General features: G+C 37.7%; 1 protein-coding gene across 1 annotated transcript; it reads left to right on the top strand.

Annotated features, from left to right (window-relative positions):
• The first annotated feature begins 63 nt into the window (after nucleotides 1-63).
• mettl14 (methyltransferase 14, N6-adenosine-methyltransferase subun) lies at nucleotides 64-6,546 on the top strand. The gene is made up of 11 exons (XM_044191005.1): nucleotides 64-278; nucleotides 825-913; nucleotides 1,283-1,370; nucleotides 2,027-2,104; nucleotides 3,256-3,343; nucleotides 3,446-3,536; nucleotides 3,669-3,810; nucleotides 4,357-4,449; nucleotides 5,352-5,468; nucleotides 5,675-5,885; nucleotides 6,005-6,546. Exons 1-11 carry the CDS (start codon nucleotides 213-215, stop codon nucleotides 6,310-6,312), a joined length of 1,371 nt encoding a protein of 456 aa, XP_044046940.1. The 5' UTR covers nucleotides 64-212; the 3' UTR covers nucleotides 6,313-6,546.
• The last annotated feature ends 4,515 nt before the right edge of the window (nucleotides 6,547-11,061 follow it).

Raw genomic sequence — 11,061 nt, 5'->3', positions numbered from 1 at the left:
GGCCAACTCCACCAATGTCAAGGCCGTAAATCGAGTCAGAGCGCCCCGGTGATAATAACGAGTACACCCATTGTATTTTTTTAGCGTCTATCACATATTAGCCGCTTGTTGGCTATTGTTATAGCTAGCTAATCACATTTATATGAAAGGATTCGATGTTATAACGACCAAGGGTATTTAATAGTTAATCAGAAAACATTACAAAGGAAGGAATGAACAGTCGACTGCAAGAGATCCGCGAGCGACAAAAACTTAGGCGGCAGCTTTTAGCTCAACAGGCAAGTGGGCAGTGAGCCCCCTGTTGTTGTTAGCAAGTAGCTAATCTAACAATTTAACCACTCAGCTAGCTATGTCTGTAACAAAATGTTACTGTTGTATGGAAAACGCATTTTCGACTGTGTGGAGAACAAGGACAGAGTTCTGTCGCACAAATACACGCATGGGTGATAACTTAGCTGACATATCTTCGCCAAACATTTACATTGGTAGCTCTCGAGTGGACTCAAGGCGTAAATAACTGTAAATGTAAATTAATGAAATGAACATGGTGAAGTTATTTGAGCCAATATATATAATACAAATGCCATCGCTGCACGACATGTCAGTTACGGTACATAAATGAAAGATATACCAGGATTAATTTATAGTATATGTAAAAGAAGTGGCTACATAACAGCAGTACAAAATACTGAGACAGACAGTGCATATACAGTTTATGGAATTAAGTAAATAAATACGCAGGATATGCATTATATAATAAAGGAGACAATACCAGAATTTGAAAATATGTGACTTACTTTGTCTTTTTTCTTGTCTAACCACAGTTGGGAGCTGAAAGTGCAGACAGTATCGGAGCTGTCCTAAACAGTAAAGATGAACTAAAAGAGATAGAGGAGACAAGAGGAACATGCAGGTAAGATATCATTTAATCCTCAAAAATTAGTGGCAAAAGGCTGGTCAGGTCAGTAATAGTTGAAAGAAGAAAAGTGGTGCAGTTTAAAAGCAGAAAAAAGAGAGAATTTAAAATGCTCAATGTCTGCACAGATACAGACTTCATGGCATGAAAAACACAAAAAGCCTTTTTGACTTCTTTGTTCCATTTAGTCCCTATGTTTGTGCACATGTTGAGCATATTAAATTCTCTCACTTTTCTACATCAAACAGTTCCCCTTCTTTGACATATTTTTGTTTGTTCTTGTCATTGTCAGTGCCAAAATGCTGAGTTTGTGCTTTAGTGAGACAGGGAATCTGAGAATGTATTTCGGATGTTTGTGTTTTGCAGGGCTTCATTTGATAGTTCAGCTGCACCTTCCAAAAGGAAGGCACAGACGGAGGGAGAGGACACAGAGGAGGATGTGGAAGAACAAAAGGTGAGTGTAATCACATGTTAGTGAGCATTATGAATCTACAGGAGTTAAAGAAGCCTCCACCCTATTGTATATAATGATAATAAACCCAATTTAAATATCACTTTTCTAAACAAATTTACAGCATAAAAACAAAATTAAAATGATGTTAAAATCAAAATACTAGAAGAAATCATAAGGAGGAGACAACAAAAGCAGATAAAAACAAAGATCATATTAAATGGATAGAATTAAAGAGCAGACAACTAAAATCAGGACAAGCCGTTGAGTAAGTATGTATGGGGGACTATTTTAAAAGATGACACCCATTGAACAAACTGCGCCTGCTCAGGCAGGTTGTTCCAGAGTCTCAAGGCTCTGGAAACAAAGGTGTGGCCCCTCTGGTTCTTAAGACTGGACAAAGGGACAGTTGAGAGGGCCCCTGCCTGAGGATATCAGGCTATAAGTTGGCTCTTTTGAAAGTAGCTTTAATAGTAGAGCTATGTATTGTTCTTTATTATTAGTTCCAAAGACTGGGTTATGTCCTTACTACAAGTCAATGTGTGTGGCTATACTCCGTTTGGCCATTTCAGTAACATTACAAAACTCAAATAACTGAAGTTTAACTGACAAAAATATGACCCTTGTTGTGTTTTTGTGTGTGGGCATATGTGTGTTAGGATGAGGTGGAGGTGCAGCAGCTGGATGAAAGCAACCCATATGAGGAGGTGTACAAGGACTCAAGTACTTTCCTTAAGGTTGGAAAACTTGCTGTCTCATTCTTATATACACACAATGTCTCTTTTATATCTTGTCTCAATAATTATGTTTTTGTTGCCTGTCAAGCGATGTTTTATTTTTAAAACTTGCACTAATTAGAAAGCAAATTAGGCATGTTTTCATTGATTCATTGTGGTAAATAAACCTGTTTCCTGAAGTAGCTACTAGCTATGAGAAAATATCAACAAAAACTGACTGCAAAAATCTTGTATATTGACTGATTGTATTTTAAGATTTGTATATTTGAAGATGGTTTAATTTATAGGTCTAGTACTGTGCAGTTTTAAAAGTGAAGGTTGTTTTTTGTTCTTTTATCATGTTCAGGTGCAATAACACTGTGTTGTTCCCGAAGTAAAATATCAATATTCACTATTTGAGATGGCTTGATGATCGTGATAGTGATTTACCCACACTTACAAAATGAAAAAAGCCTAAATTAAAAGACCAAGAGTCAGATAATGATTTTGCTGTGTCATTATCAGGTGTGCATCAAGTGATCATCAGCCATTCATATCTAAAACAATGGAACTGAGATTAAAAAGTCTTCTTTTAAACTCATGATCCGAAGACAAGTTTTCACAGCCTGTATTTATAGGTTAGAACCAGTTTAATGATGGACAGTAGCCAGAGTGTATGATTTCACTATACGGAAACTTTTCATGCATAACGGGTGGCAATGGGTGACTAAAAGCTTCTGTCAAAAAGCACACACAAACAAAACATGTAATGACAATACACATCTTCTTTTGTTAAATTAAAGAGTGTGTACACAATGCATTATTTCAGTTAGGGATCACTGTGAAAAATAAAAATTAGCCCTAGAAAGCCAGAGTAGTGTCATCAGTTATTCAAGCAAAAGGATTCCCATTGTTGATGTGGCGTCTTTATTTAGAAAGTCTTTCTTCCTCATATGAGTCTACAAAGGATTTTTGGATATTGCAGACATTGTATTAGAACCTGCAGTTTCTGTTAAGCTTTTCCAATTTCATACATCAAAAAGTTTGAATAGACATCCAGCTATTCATATGTACTGTATGTTGTCTCTGTTTATGCACATATATGTTTCTAATTACCCTTTCTCCTGCTCATCTTATTTCATTCATTCATTCATTCATTCATTCATTTTCAGGGTACCCAGAGTTTGAACCCTCACAATGACTACTGTCAGCACTTTGTCGACACAGGGCACAGGCCACAAAACTTCATTAGAGATGTTGGTGAGTGTGTGCTTGTGTGTGTGTGTGTGTGTGTGTGTGTGTGTTTGATGTACACATGCATGCTTGTGCGTGGTTCTGACCTCGTTGTGCTCTGTGGTTCAGGCTTGGCTGACCGATTTGAAGAATACCCTAAACTTCGAGAGCTGATCAGACTAAAGGATGAACTCATCTCCACCACCAACACCCCTCCCATGTATGTTAAATGATGACGTGAAGAGATGATTGTGATGTGATTACACCCAGAGAGAGAATAACTTGAATAAGAAGACACCGGCTCTAATGGTGGCTCTATTTAAGATGTGTGTGTGTGTGTCTGTGTGTTTAGGTACCTCCAGGCTGACCCAGAGCACTTTGACCTGCAGGATCTGAAGTGCAAGTTTGATGTAATTCTGCTTGAACCTCCCTTAGAGGAATACTACAGAGAATCAGGCATCAGCCACACTGAACGTTTCTGGACCTGGGATGATGTATGAATGCATGTTTGTCTGGTTTGTGCTAGTATGTGAAGAAATGTATAACATTGTTATGACCGCCTCAGACCACCTTCACAACAAAGAAGGGAGGCGCATGCCAAACTTAAAAATTTGAAACTGAAATTTACTATAGTAAGTAATAATAATAAATGCAATGTGGTGTAGAAGTCCGTATCAGTGACGTATGAAAGTGTATCAATGCACTTTCAAAAAAAAAGACAGCTCAAAAGCGAGCTTGGTGAGTGGTGAAGAGATCGACACACTGACATCTGGGCAGGCGGGCTTAAATGACTTCCAGGAGCACTGTCCAGGTATTCCTTCTTACAGTGATGGCACCTCAGCTGCTCCCAGCTAAGAATCTGCAACACACAGGCACACACACACACACACACACACACACACACCACAAGACCAAAGCAAAGGGCGCTAGCGCCGTCACAATATGTGATTTGTGAATGCTATATTTACTCTGCATGGGTCACGCTTATGGCATCATGTTCACTCACTCCTCTTTCCCTTCTCTGCTTTCTGCTATTACAGATCATGAAACTGGAAATTGAGGAGATATCTGCTCCACGTTCTTTTGTCTTTCTCTGGTGTGGCTCTGGTGAAGGCCTGGACTTGGGCAGAATGGTAACATGATCCCTCACATTAAATAACAGGCAAACTCTAGCTCTGTGTCCAAAATGTATCTCATATTCTTTACTGGTTTCATAAGGCTTTGTAACATAAGGCATGCATTATTTTTACTACTTGTAAGAGAACACCGCATTCTTTGAGTCATTCAGGCACTTGCTGGTTCACTGTGAATCTGACAACTGAGTTAGGCAACGGTATGTATAATGTTATGATAACAGCTTTGAATACCTTTTTAAAGTGCGTCTATTCATACCAGACTATTCAAAGCGTAAGCCTCCCACAGTTAGTGTGTGACGTTTGTCCTCTTTGAGCTTGTCAGTAACATTGAGTCACAGTCTGGCTCTCTGTGTTAGAAAATTGTATTTACTTTACCAGAGTATTAGTAGTTTATACTGCATACTTTTTTTAACAACTTTATGATTCACATTAAAAATGTGGACAAGGTTTTCCCCACAACTATTCTGTGTTATCTCATATAGCATTCAACTACTACAAACGGAGAACAAGTAACTAACCAAACTGGCATGAAAGCCAAAACATGTTTGATGCAGATTACTCAGAAACTTGGTGTGAGTAAAACTGAAAGAATCACTGGCATTAGTGCTTTCAGAACCACAGAGTAGGTTCACTTATCAGCAGTTCAGAAATCTGGATTTTGTAATTGAGTTTATATTATTTATGATTTGCTACATGATGTGCTATACAGTAGATGGGTAGGGGAAGCCCTACTGTCCATACACTGCATTAATGTCTTCATGTTAATGTCTAATGGATTCATCCTCTCAGATTAATAAAAAAAAAAATAACCTGTCGATATTAACAGCCCTAAATTGAATACTTGTTTAGCCTATGCAGTACAAACTCCATCATAACACCCATTATTACACCCATTTCAGTGTTTGAGGAAGTGGGGCTTTAGGCGATGTGAGGATATCTGTTGGATCAAGACCAATAAGAATAACCCAGGCAAGACCAAGGCACTGGACCCAAAAGCAGTATTCCAGAGGACCAAGGTACAGTACATTCACACACAGGCCCAGCAGAAATGTGAAATATATGTTCATGATAATGTAAATATTACATAATCTAATGACTTTGGGATTTGTTTTCCTTGAAAATCTGTAGATGTAAAGTTTACAAGACTCATCTACACACAATACATTTAAAGTTAAACCAGTTTAAATTGTATATTGTGATATATCCAACACATTCCCTGCAGGAACACTGCCTAATGGGAATCAAAGGAACAGTGCGTAGGAGTACTGATGGCGACTTCATCCATGCCAACGTGGACATTGACTTGATCATCACTGAGGAGCCTGAGATGGGAAATGTAGAGAAGCCTGTGGAGATCTTCCACATAATTGAGCATTTCTGTTTGGGTCGCAGGAGGTTGCACCTGTTTGGACGAGACTCAACCATCAGACCAGGTGATAACTGCATGTTGTATGTTTGCTTTTAGTTTCTTAGTGTCTTGTCTTCCTCTGTGTTCCTCTGTTTGTTTCTCAACACCCATGTTGTTGCTTTTTTTTTCTTCTTCTCTTTCTAGGCTGGCTGACAGTGGGTCCTACTTTGACAAACAGTAACTTTAACCCAGAGACCTACGCCTCGCATTTTTCCGTGCCTAACTCCCACCTATCTGGCTGCACCGAGGAAATAGAGAGGCTGCGGCCCAAATCTCCCCCTGCTAAGCTGAAGTCAGACCGTGGTGGCGGAGCACCCAGAGGGGGACGTGGTGGGCCAAATGCAGGAAGAGGCGGAGACAGAGGCCGTGAAAGAAACCGACCAAATTTCCGTGGAGACAGGGGAGGGTTCAGGGGCAGGGGAGGGTTACATAGGGGCTTCCCACCTCGCTAGAGCAAAGAGCTCATGCTAACCAGACTGATGCTAGGAATTACCATCTGCATTATCTGCAAACACAAGCTCTTTTGTAAGGCAGTTAGGGTATGGTATGGTATTGTTATTATGTGACAGCTGAGAAGTTAGTGAGTGTGATCAATCTTTTTTAATCGTTTTGGTTTGTTTATATTTTTTCATGGATATACTTTAGATTGAATGGGTATTGTCTGAATAAACATTCTTTTCACTTTTTGTGTTTGTGCATTGATTTGTGTATTTGGTCTTGTCCTTAAACATCTATGAAATTATGAAAGTAATGTCAATATTACAGTGCTCCAATATTTAGAGAGCAGGTGTGATTGAAAGTCATTATGACCAAATGGACAGTAAAACAAACACAAGTGGAGACACAAGAGCAGCAAGTTTCATGGTCACTGTAACTATACACGTTTTGTATTGTCATTTTAAATAATGGTTGATTTTAATTGCCTGTTATACATTAAATAGGCAGCTAATCAAAAACTGGGTTCTTTTATAAGACTGCTTTTGTGGCCAAAGTATTTGATATTTGTGTTTGCACAGCATGAGCATCAGCTCCATGAAAGCTGATTGGCTGTTCTCTTTTGATCATGCTCTTCCTACATGCTCTTGAGCATGTATGGAGAATGTCAACCAGGCAGAGTTAAGGAGGGGTTGGCCTACCATTTGAGGAAGGGCATGCATCTTCTTCCTTAAATGCTTCTTCAGTGTACACATTCCTTTTAGCTGTGGGTCTGCCATTGTTGCTTAACAGTTGCCTCTTCAATAGGTCAAATGGCTTCCTGAAGGAAAATAAGGTTGACACAGAAGTGATCTCTGCTTACAGACATTCGCGGCCTCCTCAGGATGAATTGTAATAACTTGGGTAATCCCCTGACTTCACCTAGTGCCATCACCAGGTCAAATCTTTAATGTCTGATACTGTGGTTTGTGAAAAAATACCTGCGAAACTAATGACATATCCAGTCCTGGCCTCAGCTGTACTTTGTCTGTAGTAACAATTAGCTCATGTTAGTATTCTAACACGCTAAACTAAGATGGTGAACATTATACCTGCAAAACATCAGCATGTTAGCATATTCTAGTTAACATTTAGCTCAGAGCACCATTGTGCCCAAGTACAGCATGGCTGCAGACTCTTAGTATTGTTCAGTTTTTGTGTTAAGCATTTTGTTTTTCAGATCCTTGAGTTTTAAAAAGATGCAGGTCTTTTTTACGTCTTATTTTGCTTCATTCTCAAGACTGAGGAGGTGTTTGCTAGATTAATCTCGCTTAATCCCATCAGTTCCTGTTGTTCCTGTTAGGGCAGAACAATTTACCCCAATTTACCATTTTTATTAGTATGTGGCCTTTGGAGACCTCAAGTAATTTCCCAGCTTTCTCCATTTTTAACATGAGCATAAGACAGAATGACTGAGAAAACCTGTGTGAGTGTGAAAAAACTTTTAAGTGATTTGTGTGTGTGTGTGTGTAGGTTTCTCAGTTGTATAGTTTGTCCCTTGTGCTGCCTGTGCATATGCATATTGTGTTGCTCAGGGTGTCACTTGTTAATTTGTTATTTCTATATAGACAATATTTCTCTATGTAACACTAGTTATTTAATTGGTGTTTTTTGGTCGCACCTCACACTGCAGGGACAAAAGTTAACGTAAAGATTGGCTTTATACTTTTTTTTTCAAAAATTGTATTTAAAAATCGATTAAGTCCTGTCTTGTTTTATTCTTAAATAGTAAGTAGTCTATAAAATGTCACAAGCTGTATCTGCAACCTTGTATTGTAACATTGTTCTGTCCACTTTATTCAATTGTTCCATTGTTAATGTATTTCCATGGGATGAACAAAATCTGTGGTAACAAGCTGGACAGCATACTGTAACATTAGATTGGGATCTGAAATGGATTTTATTATTTCTTTCATTCATTTATCATTTCTAACTAAGACATTTTTATCAAAGTATTTCACTCTAACAGTCTCAAACAAATGGATGAATTGGATGAGTTCAGCACTACTTCACACACACACACACGACTGATAGGCACTAGCTCGACCAATTAAATCATGGTCGAGCTAGTGGCTAGCTGCCTGGTGCCTGGTGAAAACCATGTTTGTGTCCTCATTTTGCTTTCATTTTATAGGCATTATTCTCCTGATTCCATACTGATTCCAAGAAGAGCATAGTTAGCCCTATCAAGCTATTTCTTCAGCATCAGTTTGCTGTGCAGGTCACAGTTCACTCGTGGCAGATGGCTTAATGCCAGCACGAGAAAATTTACTGTAAATAAACTTTGCAAGGGTGTGTCCAGAGACAGCAAGGATGCAATCACAGCAAGGATGCAATCAGAAATAAAGAACCTCATACTGTAAGGTGTTTTATAGAGCATTGTGACCGTGGGAGTTAACCAAGAAAGTGCAAGAAGCAATGTCACACAGACACCTAGTCCAACTGGCTTATATTTAGCTATTTAGTCATCACAGTATATGAGAACGAGATAGTTGGAGGAAGGACATCACTGTCTTAACCCTATTTTTTTATATTGGATCCTGTCTCCTCCAAAGCACAAACCTCCACTCTGAATCGCTTTTTATTTACATTTGTGTTACCTTCTGTATTACTGACCTTGTTTATTAAAAGCTGTTTTTTCCAACTAATTACCGAACATTTCCATGACTCACACAACAGTGCTTTAAGCATCTCTGCCTTTACAATACAGTCTGCCTCAGGGACTAGGTGATTGCATTTGGATGTGTGGTACTTTTTTTTTGACACAGTAATGAGGTAGAACAAGTCCTGCCTGTTAGTAAAAATCCAGATAAAGTCTTTGTCACAATAAGCCTTTCACTTGTAGATTTTCACCATAGAAGGCTAGGTGCCTATGTTGTCAGCTTATAACATCCATTGAATAACTAAGTTGTTTTATAGTGAATTATATTAATAATAATAATTGTAATGAAAGAGTTTCCCCTCTGGGATCAATAAAGTATTTCTGATTCTGATTCTGATTAAGGTAGATCATTGCTACCCTTTTTCCAGGATCATTTTGAAATACTATCAATTATTTTTGTAAATTTTGTTTTACAGCTGGACAATGTCTACACAAGGGAATATGGTGTACGCTTCAATTGATCTGTCTCTTTCAGGTATACAGTGTTGCTCTTTATTTTACATCTTAAAAAGAATTTGATTTATTCATCATACCAGCTGGTGGTTTTGGATTTTTGAAAACTTTTCACAAATACAGTGTCATAAAAATAAAATGCGTATGTGTAACATTGAGAACTTTACACAAAATTTTATTGTCCACATTTTCTTCCCATTTTATTTAACGGTAAATTGATTTGGACCAAAAATGTTAATGAAGGTTTTTGTTTTTTTTTTTATCATTTATTATTAGAAATATTACCAGTGTAAAAAGATCAACTGAATTTGCTATACACTGTTAAAACATACTGTAACACAGATACGTTTTAGAATTGATTTAAGGTTTTACTGAGTACCTTTTAAAGTGCTGTGTGGTTTAGCTCCTAGATATATTGGTGAATTGATGTTTCCCTATGAGCCAGAGCGCAGCCTCAGATCCTCAGGCAGGACTCTGCTGGCTGTTCCTGAATCCCGGCTCAAGACTAAAGGTGACCCGGCTTTTGCGGTTAGGGCCCCTCAGCTCTGGAACTCCCTACCTGATGATCTGAGGCTTGCAGAATCAGTGTCATCTTTTAAACCACTCCTCAAAACTTTAAAAAAAGCTTTTTAATGCTAGCGCACTGTTTTAACATGTCTTATCTGACTTTATTTGCTTCATTGCAGTCCTGAAATGTTGTAATCCTGGTTCAACCATGTAAAGCACTTTGTTTTGACAATTGCCATACAAATTAAGTTTAGTATTATATTTATTATATTATTATTATTATTATTATCATATATGATTTCCATCAACCACTGTAGATTGGCAGTCACATTTTCATAACAGAGCCACAACAGCAAATTACTGATGTTATAGATTATGTATCATGATGCAAAATATTACAACACTACTAAAAACTGGCTTTTTTTTAGTTTGACAATGAGATTATTTAGTCTTCACTGTTTCACACCACCTTCTATCATATAGCAGTTGAAAATGTAGGGGAGTAGGTGAGTGATGAGTGAGCAGGATGTTGGGTTGAAAGTGTGTGGACATTTCAGTTCTGGTTTCCAAACTGATTATTGGAGGTTCAGTTTTGAAGGCCTGAAATTCCAACACCTGATGATGTGGTATTTCTGCCATGTAGCCTATCCCTTCCTCCCATATATACTGTTATTACTGTACCTAAAATGTACTATAATTATTGCCCCCTATAAGATACATGGACTTTTAAAGTCTGTATTTTTAGTATTATGTAAATTGACTTTATATTGGTTATTCAATATTGTTAATTGATTTGGTCTGTTTAAGGCTATAATACCAAATGGGTTTTTTTTTCATTAAGTAAAAACTACAAATAAAAGAATGATGCCTTTAAATATTAAATACATTGTCATGATGTTCTTGTTGGTCCTAATTTTTAGTTATGTAAAATATGTTATGTACACAATCAAAGATTGGATTGCCATATTAATTGAACATATTGCCAAATATTGAATATATTTATATAACTGAATAACTTTGAAGGATGACTTGTCATATGATTTGATGTTTGTTTTTTCAAATTTGACAACATGATGTAGATCTTTGTCCGTGTTTCCTGATGGGT

This window comes from Siniperca chuatsi, linkage group LG3, assembly GCF_020085105.1.
Source record: "Siniperca chuatsi isolate FFG_IHB_CAS linkage group LG3, ASM2008510v1, whole genome shotgun sequence".
Taxonomy (NCBI): domain Eukaryota; kingdom Metazoa; phylum Chordata; class Actinopteri; order Centrarchiformes; family Sinipercidae; genus Siniperca; species Siniperca chuatsi.
This window is presented reverse-complemented; position numbering and strand designations above follow the sequence as displayed.